Here is a 20,282-nt window from a genome sequence, read left to right as displayed (position 1 = left end):
AATCATTCCTTCCTTCCTTCACATTTTTCATTCACTCCTTTATGGGCTCATGAGTTTTCTTGCTCTTCCTTGAACACAACAAGCCCATGCCTGCCTCAGAGCATCTGCGCTCGCTGTTCCCTCTGCCTGGAGTGCCTTTCCCGCAGGTGTGCACCTGGCTCGCCCCCTGGCTTCAGTCTGCGGAAGGACACCTCCCTGACTGCCTGCAACAGCTCCCCGTGGCCCCCTCTTCCACCTGGCCCGTGCCATTCTCCTTCACAGCACTAATCACTACTTGACTTTTTACTGTATTATTGATTTGCTATATTACAGTTATTGTATTATATCCTAGTCAATAACAGTTGAATGTCTCCCTCTCTCCTCTACCATATTAGCTCCTAGAGAGCAGGAGTTCTACCCCCAGCAGCTAGACCGGTGCCACACAGAAAAGGTGCTTAAATTGATTTCTATTTACTGAATGGATGAGTGCCTAGTGTGTGCCAGACCCTACTCTGGATGTGGAGGACACACGCAGGGTTAAGACTGTCGCCTGCTCTTAGGGAACTCACAACAGAGAAGCAACGTGAGTAACCACAAGGGAATGGTGGGCCCAGGTGGGTTTCCCAAGTAAGCTGTTTCTCTTAGCCCTGTGGCAGAGCCACCCGGATGACCCTTCAGTATCAGTTCTCCTCTTTTTTCTTAAAAGCAGAACCCCCAATTTAGCTGGACATGAGGTCACTCATTCAGAATAAAGGCCACCTTTCCCAGCCTCCCTTGCAGCCCGGGGCAGCTATCTGATTCAGTCGTGGCTAATTCCCAGGAAGTATCCTTAGAGAAAGAAGTGTGTCCTTCTTCACCCCTTCCTCTGTTTATTAGACTGTGATGTGCTGGCTAGCTTTGAGCAGCCCTTCTGAACTGTGAGGATGAGGCCATTCCCTAGGAATGGCGGAGCAGACAGCTGGAAGAAGCCTGGATGTCTGACCCTTAACCCCAGAATTAATTTAGCTGAGCAAAAAACAAACTCTTTTTGTTTAATCCACTTTTATTTTGGGTTTTCTGTGGTTTACAGTTGAATAATCCTAATCCTAGCAGATACAGCCTTGCATGGAATGAGGAGAAAATGCCCAGGGGACTTGCTTCTCCACAGAGTGAGATGGCCCATCACCCACCCGAGGGGCAGAAGTTGTGGCTGTAATGTGTCTGGATCTAGGCTGTGGAATGGGACAGGACCTGTTAGCCTTGTGGGTGAATTAGCTCTGGTAGCATTCATCTGATCTCCGCTCATCCATTCACCTTTTCATTCATGAATTCAGCCATCCCACCATTTGCTCGTGACATTCATTCACTCATCTGTGCCTCCATTAAAACATGCCACGAAGCAGCTACCCACAGGGCTGGGACTTGAGTTCGAGCCGGGCTGGGGAATGGTTTGCAACTGAAGCTCCTCTGGACAAGGGGAGCAGGCTGGCTCATCCTCCAGGCCTGGCCCTGCCCGAGGCACCTCTAGAAGCGGTCACATGCTGGGGTGCAGGAGCATGCGGTTCCTGGGGGAGGGACACAGGGCCCTCCAGGCTCCCGGGTTGTCCCCTCACTCCTGTGGCAGGCAGGGGCCTCTCCCATCCCCACCCCCGCCAGAGCAGGAAGGAGGACTTCGGAAGCACACTGCACATTGGCCTTGCATGACAAGGCGGCTGGCTAGCAAGAGAACAGCTCATGTGTCCTGTAGCTCTGAAAAATCCGTAAGGTGTAAAAGCCTCTGTTTAGGACACAATGTTAAGAATATTCTAGAATTGAGTCAGAAACACACAGGCCTGTCCACTGAGCCCGGATGCCAGGGGGGGTGGGGTTAAACAGATCACAGAGACAGGACACCAGGCGCTCTTCTGAGGCATCTCTGATTTGAAACAAAAAGAGGCTCAGTGAGAAAAAGGACTCACTGGATGTCCGTAGCTGGCTCAGAATAAGTCAGTGTTCTTTCTGGTGTGTGTCGGGCTCGTGCGTCCTTGCAGACACCTGGTTAAAACTGATGGTTACAAGACAGAAACGAAGCAAAAGGATCTATTTCTGCTGTCTTTTGTTATATAAACCATCTCAAAACTCAGTGGCTTAAAATAACAGTGGTTCTAACGATTTCCCGTGCTTCCACGGCAGGTCGGCCAGGGCTCCGATGTCACCGGTCACGGCCGAGCACACCTGCAGCTCCGTTCGGCGGTGGCTGCAGGCTCCCAAGGGCAGACCGGCTCCCTTCCACGTGGCCCTCCTCACGCTTCGTCTCTTCTCCTGCAGCCCCTGGATCTGAGACAGTGACGGCGGGAGTTTCCCCCTCTCGAGGCCCAGCTTTGGAACCGGCTCAGCGTTACTTCTGCCACGTTCTGTCGGTCAAAGCCAGTCACAGAGCATCCCAGACTCCAGTGGGGAACAAATAAACGCCACCTCTTGATGGGAGGAGTCGTGGGCGCCATGTCGGCAGACAAACTTCCACAGGAAGTGGACAGGGATCGTGGAACCCAGAAGGGAGATACAATGTGATTTGCACAAATCTGACTTCTGCGCAGTGTTCCGGGAACACGTGTGTTGCGTGAAGCGGGCTCACCGCTCACTGCACAGGGCGGGAGCTGGCGGCGTGCGGGCTGGCGCCGCCTGTCCTCCACTTCCCTGTCCTCCTCTTCTTCAAACATCCCCATCGGCAGGAGGCCACTAAAAGGAAAGAGAAATACACCAAGGCCACAGTCATTAGCATCTGGAACATTGGACTCTATTTCTGGCAGACCCAAGGTAGTTGGCAAACCTCTGCCCCCCGCCTTCCCGGCTCAGCACTTTGCGGTAATGAGCCCACTGTATTATGTGGCGTTGGCAGGAGTGCCAGGTGCCGACCGAGAGTGGAAATGGACTCCCCGCATTCAGCGAGGACCAGCCTGCACCTGGGGCTCGGGGTTCGGCTCCGGCTTGGGGGAGGGCAGCTCCCATGGAGTGCCTACTGTGTGCCAAGTGCTGCTGGGCCTGTCCGGCCCCTGTTTTCCTTGAGCCTCATCCTGCACTGTTTTCCCTCCCCCTGCTCTCCAGGCAATAGGGCGCATTTCAACATCAGGCTTCTCTTTCTCATCCAGGGCTTGGCATGTCCTGTTCCCTCTGCTTGAAACGCTGTCTCTGGCTAACTCCGATGCCGCCCCCCAGTCTCGGGCTCTCTGCCTTCTCTCCTAGCATGTTCTCATGTTTGTTGAACGACCGAGTGATGGAATGAATGAATCATCACAACAGCCCATTTGACAGATGAGGCAACTGAGGCTCAGAGAGAACTAGCTTGTCCAAGGCCAAGATAAGGTTAGGGGCAGGGCCGGGATTTAAATCCAAGATTGTTTGGTGGCTAAACTTGTGCCCTTCCTGCCACACCTGGCTCATGAGGATAAACAGTGGTGGACAGTGGTGATGGGGAGTGGGCACAGGGTGCTGGAGGCCTGAGTGAGAGTCATGGCACCTCCTTGCCCATTGCTCACAGGGAGTAATGCCAGAGTCTGAGGTGGAGCCTGGGCCACAGGGGCACACGGGGTTGGGCTGTGCCTGTGGGTCTGGCCTCCCTCGGTCTCTCCTGAACTGAGGATTCACAGGGACTTCTCTGTAAAAGGAGGTGCCCAGCCAGTGGCTCAGCTGGCTGCAGAATCCAGAGGGTTGGGCAAATTCCCAGGGTCTTTGGCAGCCTCTGGTTAAACCAGGGCAGATTCCAGGTCAGAATCAGAAGGTGTTAACCCCAAAGGGGCAGACAGAATGTTGCATCGTGGCCGAATCCCTCCCAGCCTCAGTTTTCTCATTTATAAATGAGGCTGATAGTGTTATGGCCTGGCGAAAACGGGATCTTGAAGTCACAGGGCCCAATCCAGGGTCTGCAAAGGGTGGGGGCCGCATGAAGAGTCCTCATTATGATTAAATGCCTCTGGTCCACTCTGGTTGCTTCTTTTCTGGCCACACCCTCAGCTTGGCCCAACCTGACATGATGATCACACCTTCCTGGTCATCACCACGCTTTGCAAAACTGTATGTGGTGCCTTCTTCAAGGGCTCGACGAAGTCCCAAAGGGCTGCCCGGTGCGGCTGTGCGGGTTGCTTACTGCTCCAGGGCTCTCCGCTGAGGGGGTTCAGCGAGTGCTTTCGCCCCTCCCCAAAGCTGTGAGCCTCGAGAGGAGCTCCTCTGCCTGGACCAGGCACCTGTTCCTCATTTGCATAAGGACTACATCTGGGCCAGAAGGCACCAGAGTCTCCTGGAGTGGGGTTCAGCCAGCTTAGAAATGTGGGATCAGGTGGGGCCTCAGAGAGGATCTGACCCAACATTCTTGTTGCAAAGAAGAGGAAACTGACCACTATTCATTCATTGAATTTTTACTGAACATCTACTGTGTGATAAGTACCATCTCTATGCTCAGCAGGAGGCAGATGGGGTCAGATGAAGGGGAGGGCACAGGTTGTGGCTGGTTCAACTGTGTCCCTGCTGACCTTTGGCCTGAGGGCGCCCCTCTGTCTTTACTACTCTACCTCCAGGGATGTTGTCCTTATTACTCTGGCTTCAGGGATGTTTGGCAAGGTTCTGTAATAGAGGGCATGGTGCCAGGCTGTTCTCTGCACTGGCTGGCACCTGACTCTGTGCCCTTGATCCAGCTGGGCCTGTGCAGCTGGTGACACATTGACTTCTGCCATAGGCTCGAAGTGGATTTGTTGTGGGGAGAGGTGTGCACATCATGCTTGGAAGCACGGCCTGCCGAGGCCAGAAACCCAGTTAGAGACTGTGCAACCCTGGATGGTGCATTCAGCAAGAAAGAACACTGTGCTCGGAGCTGGAACCTGGTTCTGGGTCTAGCCTGCCATTGACATGTGTTGAACTTGGTCAAGCCACAAACCATCTCGTTGTCTACAAGATGGGAAGGTCGGGCCATATGACCTCTAAGATTTTGCCCACTCTCATCTTCTGGTCAGTGGTTCTCAAACTTTGGCATATGTTGGAATTGCTGGGAGGGCTGTTAAAACCCAGAAGACTGGGCTCCATCCCAGAGCTTCCAATTCAGTGGTCTGGGGTGAGACCTGTATTTCCACCAAGTCGTAGGTGATGCTGACGCTGCTGGTTCAGGAACCACACTTTGGGAACCACTGTTCTAGCAACTCTGGCTGCACTTTAGAATTACTTGGGGAGCTTTAAACAGTGTGGATATCAGGCAGATTAAATCCCCGAGCAATGAAATCAGCATCTCTGAGCGGGAGCCTGGGCTTTATTATTGCTTAGCATCTCCCCCAGGTGATTCTTACGTTCCCCCTGGAATAGAAACCACTGTTCTAGAAAAGTAGCTGGGAATGTGACAGGACACTGATTGGGCAAACACCTTCTATCCCTTTGGAGAAATGTCTCTCGGATCTCAGCTCAGCCTCTCATTAGCTGCCAGGCTTGGAACAGCCTCCTCGAGCCTCAGTTTCCCCTGCTATACATGGGGTTAGGACTCAATGAAATTCTGCCTCGCTGTGTCTGCCCGGCCCTTCCTTCCTCTTGTCTCCAAGGAGAACGCATGCATTTCTTCTGCTCTGAGGCTGTTCAGCTGACCAGAATTCAATAAGCATTTATTAAAAACTCACAACGTGCAAGAAGCGGCCCTCGGTGATGTGGGAATACAGAGCTGAATCAGGCTCATCCCCACTCCAAGGAGCTCACACGCTGATGAGGGTAACGGGCATGAGTCCGAAACGTGAGGCTGGAGGTAACACAGACCACCAGGAAGTAATCATGATGAAGGCCACTGTGTACAAAGCCCCCAACTGCAGGTACTTTACAGGATATTTTAATCCTTCCAACCCAACCTCCCAGTAGTTATTATAGCTACTATTATAACACTCATTTGACAGGTGAAGCTTAAAGGGATGGTTAGTTACCCAGGTTTTGTTGCCAAGGGAGCCCAGAGGAGGATGAGACTCACACTGTTGTGGGTAGAGTTGTGGACATTATTCTTTGAAGGATGTGTAGAAGTTCAATGATAAAGACAGAGAAAAAGGCATCCTAGATAGAGGGATCCGCATACACAAAGGCCCGGAGGAAGGAAATCCCAGCTTCTTTAATGACCCAGAAGAGGTTTGAATTGGCTGAAATGCAGGCTGATGGTAGGACATGATGAGAATCAGATCCTGGTTGGAGGCCTTCTATACTGAGCTAAGGAGTTTTGATTTTATATATTAAGCAATGGGGAGCCACTGAAAATTATTGAGCAGGAGGTGGTGTTTTTAGAAAATGATTAAAGTGGTCATGGGTTATGAGAGAGGGGTTGACAAGGGGCCCAGTAAGGAAGGAGGTGACTATGACAAATGGTCCATGTGAGATGGTGAGGCAAATTGGGGGAGGACAGGAAAGTGGGCACACATGGGAGGTGCACTGTTGCCACGTGAAGCTTCTTTGGGCATTGATCCCTTATGTGCACCTGCTTATTGACTGAGCGCTCTGTGCTGGGGGAGGGCAGGGGTATGGACAGGAACAGGTGGGTCTCCCGGGACCCCACAGCTCCACATGCAGCAACCCTCAATATGGGGATGTGGTCAGTGGAGCACGACCCACTCAGGGTGAAGAATTCGGCTGAAGCAGTAGGTAATGGGTTCCTGGACAGGCTCAGATCTGGCTCGAGTCCTCCTGACCCCAGGTGAAGTGTGCCGCCCTGCCTGCCTCCCACTGCCAAGTTCATGGCCCGCTCAAGGTTCATAACCTCTTTGCGTCAAGCTGAGCACAAACCCTCCTGGGCTGAAGCCAGTTCCAAGAAGCAAACTGGATGTGGAAAGAGCATGGGGCTGGGATCCTGCCGCTTGCCGGCTGAGTGACCTTGGGCATTTACATCCCTTTGCCCCTCTGAGCCCTAGAGTTCACTTCCCCCAGTTAGGGGATTAAACACAAGAAGGGCAAGTGCTGTGCCCTCTGACCAGCCCTTCCCCCTCCACCTGCCGCATCTTCTCTAGTTAACTTCCCTGGAGAATCTCAAGGCTGCACAGGGACAAGAGGAGCAAGCCACTTTCTATGATCCAAGTCCAAGACCATGTTAGTATTTTTGTCACTCTGTGCATATCATACCCATTTTGTAGGTGGCACAACCAAGGCCCAGAGAATTTCCATGACTGGCCCAGGGCCGAATATTTGAGAGGTTCCTGAAGTAGGGCTTGAATGCCAAACTCTCATTTAACAGAGCTGGTCCTTCAGTCTGGTGCCCCCAGATCCCCACCGTTTATCAAGAGGTGGGAGGATAAGTCTGTCCATGGGGGGAGGATTGGCAGACATCCTCCAATTCCAGGGTTCTGGAAGTGTGGGGAAGTTCCCTGGTTGACACAAAATGTGGTCTGACAGGCCCCGTATTACGTCACTTCACTGCATCACAGAGGGAACGTTCTCTTTTTGGCCTCTGGATAGCATGCTGGAGAAAGTCTCTGTTGGATGCTAATGGGCCTTTAACACCTCTGCAACCCGTGCCAATCTCCTGTTCACAGAGGGCACATCTCAGGCCTTGGCAGACCAGTTTCCAACTAGAATTAATAACCTTAGTTTGTTTTCATTGTGCTTATTTTTACTCTTACCTTCTATTTATGGCAATTGATACTGGTTTCCCATTTAAGGCAGTGACGATTCTCAAAGGAAAACCTGGGTCTCGGATTTAAAGAAAATACTAATAAATGGTGTCTAGATTTGGCACAATGAGAATGACTGACGCCTGCCCTCGTGCACGGTGGGGAGGACGGAGGTGGGAGAGGCTCTGCCCAGGAGCCCCCGTAGGTCCCCGCAGGTCCCTCTCTAGCGCTCCCCCAGACTACACGTCCCGCAGACCTCCATTCAGGCGCGTTCGGCCAAGGTGAGTCCGAGGCCCCTTCTGGCGGCACGTGCGCCGCCCATGTGCCATCTCGGGCGGTCCCGCGGGCCGAGACCTCGGCAGGCTGCGCTCAGGGCGTGTAGCTGCGCACCTGGGGGCTTCTGCGATGGAGCAGGGCGCGGGAGCCAGCAGCTGGGGCCCTCGGCCGACTGGCAGAGGGACCCTCGCAAGTCACCTGAGGCCGCGGCGGTGTGCGTGTGAGTGCGAGCGCAGACGTCAGCCTCCCGGGCCCGTGCCGCCTTCCGGTCACAGCGCGCGTCCCCGGCCACCCCCCGCAGCGGCCCCGGCCCCACGCGCCCGGGCACGCGGAGCGCCAGACTGCGGCGCCCGGGCGGTCGGGGGCAGGACGGGCGGGGCGGGGCCAGGCAGCGGGACCCGCCGCCCATTGGTCGAGCGCAGAGCCGGGGGCGGGGCTCCGGGCGAAGGCGGGTGAGCGGGCCCGGGGAGGGGAGGCCCGCGCGGAGCTGTGGGACTGGCGGCTCGGAGCAGCAGAGTGGGTGGGTGGGCGCCGCGCGACGGGTCGGCGGAGGGACTGTCACAGGGACTGTCACAGGGACGCGGAGGGCGCCCAGACCAGTGCAGGGCACCTGCCGCCGCGACCGCCATCAGGAGCCTGGGCTCCGGCCACTCCTCCGAGGGACACTGACCTCGCTCCTGGGGCGCTCGCCGTCGGAAGAGAAGGAAGGAGTAGCGGGGCGCCTCCGACGAAAGTTCGCCGCCCGGGGGGACCCGGAGTCGCTTCAGACGCGCTCGGAGCTGCGAGCCCTGGCGGCGGCGTTCAAGGCCCCCTCCCACACGCGCGGAGCTCGGCGCCTGCTCCTTCCAGCCGCTGGCATCGCCGGGCAGGGCCTCGGAGGAGCCTTCCCCCCGCGCGGGAGCCGCAGGGCTGCGGGCAGAGGAGGACGCCGCGCCGGCCGAGCAGCTCCCCGCCCGAGCGGCCCCCTCGGGGTGGTTGGTCGGTAGCGCAGGTCGCCAGGACGGGTGCGCCCGTCCACGCACGCACCCACAGCCACCTCCGAAGGGCCCTCCAGAGTCTCTAACGACTCTCTTTAAGCCCCAGAGTCTCCCCTACTGCTCTCCCTCCAGCCCGGAGCCCCAGGCGGGGACCCCGGGATCCGACGTCTCCGCGCCTCCGGGCACCTGGCTCAGCAGGAGTCTCCCGGGTCGGGGCAGGGCAGGGCCGGCGTCAGCGAGCCGGAGCCCGCCCAGTGCCCAGGCCCCACTGAGCCTTCGGAGCCCACCGATGGGGCACCGGCTCCCCGTGCCCCCTCGCCCGGTTGCGCCCAGCCCGGCGCCCCAAGCGGCGCAGAGGAGCCCGGCGCAGTGACCCGGGAGCCGAAGATCCTGGAAGGCTCGGCGGCCGGAGAGGCAGGCTGTTCCCCGCATCTCCAGGCGCTTCCAGGCAGCCCTCTGAGCCGAACCAGAGACCCGGCCCGCCATTCCCAGGTAGGAGAGAGACAACCGACAGAACTGGGGCGCTGGGTGACGTGGGGAAGCCAGGAGAAAAGGTCGAAGGCTTGTTGGAGGAAAGCGAAGTGAAGCTTTCATGACGAGCACAGTAAAACTGACTGAGCTCCTACTGCCTGTTAGGTCCGGATGGCAACTTTGCATATCTAGAGAAAATTACATTAGTTGAACACCTACTATGCGTTAGGCTGGGTGCTGGGCCCTTCCCTTAGTTAGGCCTGATAGGAAAAACTTATTGAACTTGTACTCTTATTGATTGGTGCTAGGAGCTTCCAATGAAGAAAAATGAGAACACTGATTTTCAGGGAAGAAGAGGCACTTACCTCCCCCAAACACTCCCACCACCCCCTTCCCTTCCTGAGCCAGCTGCTGCCTGCATACCTGGAAGGGGGGTGAGGCTGGGGTGCAGCCACTTGGTGCCCACCCACCTGGATGAGGACCTCCTCTGAGCAGGGAGGACTAAAGAGCACCTTCCGTGTCCTTTAGCTTTTTCTGGGTTGATGCAAGGAGTGAGTTTCCTGAGTGATGCCCTTCACAGGATGGGGGTCCTGTACTCAGCTGGCCAGAGGGCCCCTAAGCACCTCTGAGGGGCTCCCTCTGACCTCTCCTCCCTTTGCCCTGGGAGGAGGATGAAGGATATTATCCAGGACCTCGTGGGAGGTGGGAGGTGGGAGGTAGGAGGCTGGGCTGGGAAGGGCAGCCAGGTCAGGAGTTCGTGGTTCAGGCTTCCTGGCATCAGAGAGACAAGATGGGGTCCCCCAACACCTCTGCCTGCACTCTAGTCCCACCCTACTTGGCTGCTTCAGGAAGCCCCTTGACTGCTACGAAGTGCCACGGAGCAAGGGACCCACTTGCTGTGTGCCAGGAGCTGTATCGGCCTCTTGGCTTCTCACTGGCCTCTCAGGGCCACACTGGGTTTGTTTCTACCATATCCCTTTGAGAGATGACCAGCCCCACCAGGCCAGGCCATTTGCCCAAGGTTGCTGAGCTGGTGAAAGGCCGAGCTGGTTTGCTGACCATTGATGCCTGCCTGCTTTCTTCCATCCTGAGCCACCAAGGGTGGTGAGGTGGGCTCTGCAGAGACCCCAGGACCCATCCCAGTGTGGGCATGGAAGCCAGTGAATCCGTGTGTGCTGAGAGGCTGGGATGTGCCCTAGCGGAGGAGACTTTCTGTGTGTGGGAGGGAGGAGAGGGCAGTGCAGTGACAGGAGCTCTGGGTGCTCACAGGGAGGAGGACACGTCCAGACTCATCCCGCTGTCCTTGCTCACCTGACTCCTCCATCGTCCAGGCAGGCCCTGGGGGAGGGGCTCAAGGAGGAAGGGGCGAATCCACAGATGCGTTTGCTGGGAGCTGCTGAGCAGGGTTTGGAGGAGAGTCCTGGGCAGGGTGCCTGCACCCGGCTGCCTGTAGGGAGAGAGGGAATGAGAATATAATAGGCCTCGGGGGTCACTTCCCCTGCCTGACTCCAGCTGAGGCTTCACTGAGTCAGACAGGCTTGAAAGGCTCCGGCTTTGGTCTGGGAGTGAGTCTCCACAGACGTAAGAGCCCAGGCTTTGGAGCCCACGGCCTGATTTTAATCCCGGCCTGGCCGGTCATCTGTGTGCACCGGACTCCTCCGCGTGGGGCTGTTGTGGAGCCACTGGAATGAGGTGCCCCGAGTACCGAGCGTGATGGAAGCCTGCCTGGCTGTGGCGACTGTTCCCCCAGGATGGCCCCACCCCTTCTCTGCTTCAGGCCCTTCTGCCTCCTGGGTGCCCTTGGAATCACTCGGGGGTGGGGGTCTGCCAAGGCACAGAACCTGCATTCGGGTAGCCATGCTGCTATCGGTCCCCATTAACCACCAGGTGGGACTCTGAACTCTAAAAGGGCCTTGGAACTCTGGCCCCTGTCTCCTCACTGTGGAGCTGTCAGCCTGGCTGAAGGTAGAGAGGAGCAGGCAGCGGAGGAGAGAGGCTGTGCCCACAGCACCTCCCCTGGGGGAGAAGGGAAGAGAGACGGGGGCGGGGTGGAGCCCACAGAGGTGCTATCACCTGGTGTCTAGGTGCCTGGGTACCTCACATAGCCCCACGTGGTTGAGGCCACGTGAAGACTCACATTCTTCTCTCAAAGAAGAAAGCCGCAGATCTCTCACCTCCTCGTTTGCCTCTCTGACCCCCGTCTCTTCTTTCTGACTCCCTGTCTCCTCTCTGAGCCCCTGTCTCCTCTCTCGGACTCCCTGTCTCCTCTCTGACCCCCTGTCTCCTCTCTCTGACTCCCTGCCTCCTCTCTCAGATTCCCTGTCTCCTCTCTGAGCCTCTGTCTCCTCTCTGAGCCCCTGTCTCCTCTCTCAGACTCCCTGTCTCCTCTCTGAGCCTCTGTCTCCTCTCTGAGCCCCTGTCTCTTCTTTCTGACTCCCTGTCTCCTCTCTCTGACTCCCTGCCTCCTCTCTCTGACTCCCTGTCTCCTCTCTGACTCCCTGTCTCCTCTCTCGGACTCCCTGTCTCCTCTCTCTGAGCCTCTGCCTCCTCTCTCTGACCCCCGTCTCCTCTCTGAGCCCCTGTCTCCTCTCTCGGACTCCCTGTCTCCTCTCTGAGCCCCTGTCTCTTCTTTCTGACTCCCTGTCTCCTCTCTCTGACTCCCTGCCTCCTCTCTCTGACTCCCTGCCTCCTCTCTCTGACCCCCGTCTCCTCTCTGAGCCCCTGTCTCCTCTCTCGGACTCCCTGTCTCCTCTCTGAGCCCCTGTCTCTTCTTTCTGACTCCCTGCCTCCTCTCTTTGACTCCCTGTCTCCTCTCGGACTCCCTGTCTCCTCTCTCTGACTCCCTGCCTCCTCTCTCTGACTCCCTGTCTCCTCTCTCTGACTCCCTGCCTCCTCTCTCTGCACCTTAGCCCCTTTGGTCACTGACATTAGCACGTCTGTAGAAGGAGTAGAAGCTGGGGCAGGCAGTGATGGAGACAAACACTGTCCCTGGGGGCTCTGGCTTTCTTCCCTCTCAGTCTAGACAGAGGTGACCACCAGCAGAGTCAAGCTCCCTGCAGAGGGACTTGGGGAGGGGGACGTCTGATGTGGGGCCTCTTTCCCCCATCTCTGCTGAAGGCCCAGGCTGGCTCACCCAACCCCCAAGGAAACTGAGAAGGGTCCACTGCTATTGATCTTGTAGGCCCTGCTCCCCACTGCCCACCTATGAGGGTGCCCAGGGCACCAAGACCCTTCTCATCACAGCCCCTGGGCCAGCCAGGCAGGATGGGGGTGGAGGGAGAAGGTCCTAGAGGGGCTCCCGAGGCAGAGCTGTTTGCTTCATTCATTCATGGATCACGCACTGACACCTGCTGTGTACACAGCACTGAAATCCTGTGGGGTAAACTGAAAGATGGCTTCAGACATGAACTGGGCAGCTGATGATGGGGTCTTAGGCTGGAGTCACTGTCCTGGCTCCCTCATTAACTCATGGGCCAGCCACGTAGCTTTTAAGCACCTGGGCCCTTATTTATGAAATGGGGAAGATAATATGTACCTCACAGGGAAGTGGCGAGGAGGCACCATAGCACCGGGCAGCCTGCCTGCCGTCCAGTCTCTCTTTGGCTGGTTATAGGCCGTGTAACCATGAGCAAGTTACCGAACTTCTCTGTACTTCCATCTCCTCTGTGAACTGGGATAACTTCACCAGCTTTCTAGGATTACTGAGGATGAAGCGGGTTGTTACATGTTCATCACTTAGAATATGCTGGTGTACGTTAACTGCAAACTCAACGTCAGCTATCATTATTCTGTACTTAGCCCAGCGCTTGGCACGCGGTGGGGGCTGGGTTAATGGTGACTGTTACCCTGGCTCCAGGCCTGGGGTCTGCGGTGTGCCGAGCAGGCTCACTGTGTGCATCTCTTTGCGATTCGTTCATTGACATCATCTTGTAGCTTCGAATCAGCCACAGTGGCAGTATGTGCGTCCTCGTGGGAATCGACAAACGCTACCCATTAGAGCTTTTTCAAAGGTATTTTTGAGAGCCCGTTTACCGCCCAGCAGCCCTCAGCTGGATAGTGGGCAGATTCGGACGCCCAAGTGCCCTGAACAGGACGTGTGCTAGGAGACTGGCACGCAGAAGCCGCCCCCACCCCGGTCTCCTGGCATCATGGCGAACAGAACAGTGTGATGCTGGAGATAGCCTTCGGGTAGCCGAGCGAGGCGCTCCAGGCTCCCAGCCGGGGGCACCCGGGGCTGGGGGCCAGGCGGAGCGCCACCTGCAGCCCTTTGTGACTCTGAGCTCCACAAAAGCAGCCCCGGTTTCCCCCGAGCCTGCCCCGCCGCCGTGTGCGGCAGCCTGGGGACCCATAATTCAGCCTGAATCATTTGAGGTTCCTCTTCTCCAGAGAGGGGAGGGATTCCTGCTGGGGTGGGTGTGGGGGTCAGAGAAGCCTTCAGACAGGAGGGGCATTTGAGCCAGACCCTGTAAGGGAAGGGGCGTTCCAGGGAGGGACGCGCCTGAGCTAAGGAGGGGAGGCAGATCTGAGCAGAGCTCCAACCGTTCGGCATGCCTGGGACCCCGGGGCCTGGGGGGTTCTGATGGGTACTGAGATGGGAAAGGAGGGTGTCTGGGGTAGCCTGATGGAGCCCCTGGAGGTTCGGAGCGTGGATTCATTTCAGCCTCTTCCATAGGCCAGGAGGCTCCCATAGAAAGTTCTGGGTCTATCCAGAACCATAAACCCTTGGAGTTGTAAGGGAGTTGAGTTGTCCGTGGGTCATTTCTCTGACTCACACCCCCTAGTGCGGGTCTCGGGTCCCTGAGATAGGCCAGCTCCCAGGGCCCAGGGGCGAAGCTTGCCGGGCAGCCCGTGCTCTGGCAGGAAGGATGTGGTCTGAACTGCTGCTCTGTTCCCCGGGGAGGGCTGCAAGGCGCGGCGCCCCCGCTCGATGCTCACGGTGCCTCCCCCACGTCGGGCCCTGGGACCCAGGCTTCTTCTGGGAAGCTGAGAGGGAGAGGACGGTGGGTCCGAGAGAGAACGGATTCTAACGAGAGTTAACGTCTCTGAGCTCTGAACACTCACTGGCCCTTGACCACAACCCTGGGACTTAAGCCCATTTTATAGATGAGAAAAGTGACTCTTGGGGAAGTTAGACTGCTTGCCCGGGAGCAAAAGTGAGTTGGTGATGAAATGAGGATTCAAGCCCTAGCAGTGTGTTGCTGGGGTAAGTTAGGGCATCCGTGAATGAGCGAGTGAGTGGATGAATGAAGGAGGAAAGAAACGAGGGTGTGAATGAGTGAGCCGGCAGGACCCCAAAACCCCTTCGAGAGACCCTGGTCCACCGTCCCCACTTTACAGACAGAGAACAGACCTAGTCAGGAGCCGCGCAGGGGAGGCCGAGGCTTTCCTCAAGGGGCCTCCTGACACCTGCTCCCCGCTCTCTGTCGCAGCCCCGAGCCATGATGAAGACCTTGTCCAGCGGGAACTGCACGTTCAGCGTGCCCGCCAAGAACTCGTACCGCATGGTGGTGCTGGGCGCCTCGCGGGTGGGCAAGAGCTCCATCGTCTCCCGCTTCCTCAACGGGCGCTTCGAGGACCAGTACACACCCACCATCGAGGACTTCCATCGCAAGGTCTACAACATCCGAGGGGACATGTACCAGCTGGACATCCTGGACACGTCCGGCAACCACCCCTTCCCCGCCATGCGCCGGCTCTCCATCCTCACAGGTGGGTGCCGCGCACGTGCGTGTGCTCGGTACTTCAGTTTGCAAAGCACTTGCATATCCAATGTCTAAGCTGAAGGTCAGCACCAGCGCCTGTGCCCGGTCGGTGCAGGTCAGGGAGGTGTTACTACTTGCCCGAGCGAATGTGGAGCCGGGGCCCAGATTCTGTTCTGTCTGACTCTGGATCAGTCAGTCACGACTCCCGGTCTGCCTTCCGGATGAGGAGCTGATGCAAATGGGCCCTGGGGATGTTTCTCTCCAGGGAACAGAGGGGCAGCTGCATGCCTCCTGGGGGCGGTGACTCCGCAGAGCTCCGGAGCCCGTGGTCAGTGTGCTGGGCTCAGGTCTTTTGACACCCCATGTCCTTTGCCACCTCTCAGAGTGGTAGCAACAGGACCTGGGTTGTGGTCAGCCAGAGGGCAGGCGGGAGCCCTGCCCATGCTGGGGCTCCGTAATGACAGTAATGGCGATGTGATAGACGTACCAAGAGCTATGTGCCTGGGCCCAGTCTTAGAACTTGGCATGTATTTATTTAATCCTCACAATGGACCTAGGAAATGGGTATTCGCCTCCATGTTACAGGTGGGGAGACTGAGGCCTAGAGAGAGTAAGTTGCTCCAGGTGGTAACACAGCTGGTAAGTGGAAGCCTCCTCGTGCTTCACCAGTAAGCCCTGCCAGAGAGGTGGAGGGAGGGGAGAGCTGAGGCCTGAGGGGCAGGCGGAGGTGTGGGGCTGGGCCATCCTTTACATGACTGAGCAGTGTCACGTGGTCACTAAGAGGGCAGGCCTAGAAACCAGCCTGCCCGTGTTCGAATCCTGGTTCCCCGCTTCCTGGTTTGGTGCTGGGAATAGACGCACCTCCTTGTGCCGCAGTTTTCTCGTCTGTGTGTTGGCATTCCGTGAGCGTCCATCCCAAAGGTCATCGTGAGAATAAATGAGTTCCTGTGTGGAAAGTGCCAGGTGAGCGGGTTGCAGGTGCTCCATAGATAGTGGCCTTATCCGAGCAGCGTGGTGGTGTGCCTGCTACAGGAGCATGCCCTCCCCTGGAGCATGCTAGGTGCCAGGTGAGCGGGTTGCAAGTGCTCAGTACATAGTGGCCTTATCCGAGCAGCGTGGTGGTGTGCCTGCTACAGGAGCATGCCCTCCCCTGGAGCATGCTAGGTGCCAGGTGAGCGGGTTGCAGGTGCTCCGTAGATAGCTGCCTTATCCGAGCAGCGTGGTGGTGTGCCTGCTACAGGAACATGCCCCTCCCTGGCTGCGCAGTGATGAAGGGAGGGATGAGCAAGTAACCCCCCCTCCAGTCATTGCTAGAGTAACCCCCCAACCAGACACTTCTGCACCAAGAAACCCATGCCATGCCCACCCCTCCCCCCATAGCCTGGTCCAGCTCCTCTCGGGGTGCCCTGGGCAAACAGCTTTCTCTTCCAAACTGTCCCTACAGACCACCTGACACAGATCACACTCACCCCATATTTTGGAGAGGCAGTGTGTGGATAGACAGAGCCCTGGCTCCACCACTGAGGTGGCTTAGATATGTGACCGGAGGGCTGAATCTTAGTCTTGCCAGCTGCACGGTGGGCACGACCTTGCTTCCTCCGGGTGTGGCTAAGAAGAAGGCACGTGGGGGCAGTTTCATTACAGGTGAATATCGCAGGAATGTCAGCTCCTGGGGCGGGGCCTGGGTGCCCACCCATGTCAATGGCTAATGTCAGAGGGAGGGAGAGGGGGAGATGCAGAGAGGGACCATGTGCATGTTTTCAAAATTAGTTTTTAATTACACAATATACAAACACACCCTCTTTTAAACATACAGACAAGGGAAGAAAGCCCCCTTGACTCATGTCCCTACCCCCAGTCCCCTGTCCCCTCCCCAAGTCCCCATCGATCTGGTGTGGACTCCCGGCCCCATGACCACACTAACATTCATATTTGAATCCCCATAATAGAGAGTATTCTTATCTGTCTCTTTTACGTGCATATACCATTCCAAGCACATCTGTCTGCTGCTTGCTTTTCCACTCACCAATCCATGCCTCGTTTTCCAACCTGGTGCTGGTGCGCAGGACACTCTGAGAACCCCTCCTTCCAGCTGCAGCCCAGCCGCTGACTCTGAAGCTCGGCATCCACGCAGTCTTGCATTTGAATATGTCAAAGCCCGAAACCTCAGGGGCCCTGATGCGCCTGACGGGAGGGGTTTGGCAGCCCAAGTGGAATCGGTTGCCAGGCTGGTGCTGCCTGGCAAGTGCTTTCTAAACAGCCCCCACCGTTACTCAGGCCCCCCCCCCCGCCACTGTGCGCTGGGCACGGGGAGGCGAGGAAAGGGTGATGGAGCCCCCCTGCTCCACAGCGCACCGTTGGCTGGGACACAGTTCTGAACATGGCGTGTGCTGTTATGAGGACAGATGGTGTGCTCTGGGGTCCAGAGGAACGGGCAGCAGCTGCCAGGGCCAGAACTGCTTGGTCCTCCTTTCAAGAACTTGGGCCCGTTGCCGATGCCTCTGAGCCTCAGTTTCCTCATCTGTAAAACAGGCATCTTGACATCTCCCGAAAGTGAGGACCGTTCTTTGAGTGTGAGACTGTGGTCACTGTAGAAAGATCTAGAAATGGGGATGGAGGCACCAGCCCTGTCTGCCACCCCTGCCACCTCCACATCACCCCTCTTTCAGGGTCACAGGTCCTGAGTGATGCAGTGAGCTAAGCTAGGGATTGCGTGGGCCTGGGAGGCCAGCACTCGCTTGTTCTTTCAAGATTTATTCACGAAGCAGAGAGCACCTGCCGTGTGCCGGGCACTGTCTAGGGGAGGACAGACTTGGGCCCAAATCTCGGCCTGGCCCGTTGGAGCTGTGTGATCTGGGCAGGTTGCTCACCCTCTCTGAGCTGCAGCTTGCTCACCTATGCCACGAAGGTAGCATATCTCACAGAGGTTTTGTAAAGACTCAGGGAACAATGGGCATGAAGTGTGTGACCATGCCGGCTCTCGAAGGTGCCAGTTCTCGTTATCATTGTTGAAACCTAAGACCACTGACCAGCGTCACTCTGCGGTCATTATCTGCTGTGACCCTCGCGATCATCCCACAAGGCAGTGTCATCCACAGGGGCCAGATGGGGAGGCGAGATGTGCAGAGGTTGTAGGGCCCCCTGAAGGCCGCATGGCTAGTAAGTGGAGGAAGCAGGGTGTGCACCCAGGCCCCTGATGCCAGCACTCAGTTCCTGCTGTGCGTGCGGTGCAAGGCCCGGGCTGTGTACTGAGCAAGGCAGGCAGGGCCCCTCCTCTCATGGAAATCGTATTTATTATTATTCTGACACGTCCCCACCAGCTCTTAAGTCACTCACCCCGTCTCCAGCCCTGCAGGGGAATGTGGGGTGAAGTGACTGTCCGAATCCGGGGGTGCCCAGATGAGCCGCGCGGCCTCGTGGGGGGCACTGTCAGGAGCCGCCTGCACACTCACCGCCTGGCGTTTCTCTGCCCACAGGGGACGTCTTCATCCTGGTGTTCAGCCTGGACAGCAGGGAGTCCTTCGACGAGGTCAAGCGTCTCCAGAAGCAGATCCTGGAGGTCAAGTCCTGCCTGAAGAACAAGACCAAGGAGGCGGCGGACCTGCCCATGGTCATCTGCGGCAACAAGAACGACCACGGCGAGCTCTGCCGCCAGGTGCCCGCCACCGAGGCCGAGCTGCTGGTGTCGGGCGACGAGAACTGCGCCTACTTCGAGGTGTCGGCCAAGAAGAACACCAACGTGGACGAGATGTTCTACGTGCTCTTCAGCATGGCCAAGCTGCCCCACGAGATGAGCCCTGCCCTGCACCGGAAGATCTCCGTGCAGTACGGCGACAGCTTCCACCCCAGGCCCTTCTGCATGCGCCGCGTCAAGGAGACGGATGCCTACGGCATGGTCTCGCCCTTCGCCCGCCGCCCCAGCGTCAACAGTGACCTCAAGTACATCAAGGCCAAGGTCCTTCGGGAGGGCCAGGCCCGAGAGCGGGACAAATGCTCCATCCAGTGAGCCGGAGGGACGCTGGGGTGGGCTTGGGCAGTGCCTTACGGGAGGTGGCCCCACATGCCCGCACCCCCCATGAGACCCCAACGGCCGTCGTATTGGAAGACCTTTGGCGCCAGACTGGGGGACCCCAGCTTGAACCTCTGTCCCTTCTTTTGCCTTCTTGCCATTTCCCTCTGATCCCTGGGTTCCCCTGTGGTCCCAGCTCCTCCGTGTGGGGATGGATCTCCACGGAGCAGCAGACAAGGTTGGGAGACATCTGGACGTATGCAGGGACCCGCGTCGGAGCCTTCCTGTCCTTGGGTTCTCAGAAACACGGATGCCGGAGGGGCCAGGACCCCAGCACTTGACGGAGCCTCCCGGAATGGTGACAGAATGAGAACGGCACCCAGAGCCCGATGGGAGAGAGCTCTGCCCCCTGGTGCGAGCCCAGCTTGCTGAGGTGGCAGCAGGGGACCCCCCCATCCTGAAACTCTTGCCTCTGGCTCAACTGTTCCTACCCCTGCCCCCACGCCGGCCCTGGCTGTCCCTGACATCCAGCGGGGCCGTTTGTGTGAAGGGTGCAGCCACGCCTCCGGGTCCACGTCCACGTCCTGGACCCTTCCCTCCTCGGCCTCATCTCCCCGCTCCCTCCCGTCTGCCGGCTGCACTGTTGTTACAGCTGTTCTCCTGTGGGCAGTTCGGAATAGAAGCCCTTGTACTGTGAAAGCCTAGTGACCCCTTGTTGGCCAGGCCTCCACCCAGTCACACCCACGGCCTCCCCGCTCCCAGATGGGGTTCCCGTGGCCTGTCTGCAGCTGGACACTGCCCTCCACCCTGAGCTCCACCATTTACACGCACACAGGCAGGGCAGGCTGCCGCACCTCTGCCCCCGCCCGCCCCCACCCCCCGCTAGTTCAGGAAAGAACCCCCCCGGAACCAGGGTGTCCTTGACCGTGCTTATTCCTGACATTGATCGAGCGCCTGCTGGGCGCTGGGTCCACTGTGCGCTGGAGGCGGAGGGTGAGGGATGCACTTTGACCCCAAGGCCAGGGCGCCCCCGGTCCTGGCCTCTTTCCCGCCCCCCGCCCAGCCTCCGCCCCCCCTGCTGTCCCCCTGCCTTCCGCACGCAGCTCGGGGAGGCGTGGAGAGCAGCCTGGAAGCAGAGCGGCCGGAGGAGAGGTGGAGAGGCTCCCTTCCTGTGCCTGGGGCTGGCCTGTGGGGTACCAGGCCTAGTGGGATTGAACCTCTAGACCAAAGGCTCTTGTCATCCGCTCTTAAACACATTTTTCATTTCAATCTCCTGAAAATATTAATGTTCAGGGTCACA

The 20,282-nt window shown here is 57.7% G+C and overlaps 1 protein-coding gene across 1 annotated transcript; it reads left to right on the top strand.

Moving 5' to 3' along the window:
* Positions 1 to 9,196: 9,196 nt before the first annotated feature.
* On the top strand, positions 9,197 to 19,097 carry RASD2 (RASD family member 2). Its single transcript, XM_036252925.1, has 3 exons — positions 9,197 to 9,292; positions 14,701 to 14,980; positions 18,450 to 19,097. Exons 2-3 carry the CDS (start codon positions 14,710 to 14,712, stop codon positions 18,977 to 18,979), a joined length of 801 nt encoding a protein of 266 aa, XP_036108818.1. The 5' UTR covers positions 9,197 to 9,292; positions 14,701 to 14,709; the 3' UTR covers positions 18,980 to 19,097.
* Positions 19,098 to 20,282: the final 1,185 nt, after the last annotated feature.

Source organism: Molossus molossus, unplaced genomic scaffold, assembly GCF_014108415.1.
Source record: "Molossus molossus isolate mMolMol1 unplaced genomic scaffold, mMolMol1.p scaffold_m16_p_10, whole genome shotgun sequence".
In the NCBI taxonomy this organism is placed as follows: domain Eukaryota; kingdom Metazoa; phylum Chordata; class Mammalia; order Chiroptera; family Molossidae; genus Molossus; species Molossus molossus.
This window is presented reverse-complemented; position numbering and strand designations above follow the sequence as displayed.

Bases quoted from the DNA above. Each gene is read 5' to 3' on its own strand.
- RASD2 (XM_036252925.1), top strand. From the start codon at position 14,710: ATGATGAAGACCTTGTCCAGCGGGAACTGCACGTTCAGCGTGCCCGCC. The intron at 14,981-18,449 runs GTGGGTGCCGCG...CTCTGCCCACAG, and splicing joins CCGGCTCTCCATCCTCACAG to GGGACGTCTTCATCCTGGTG.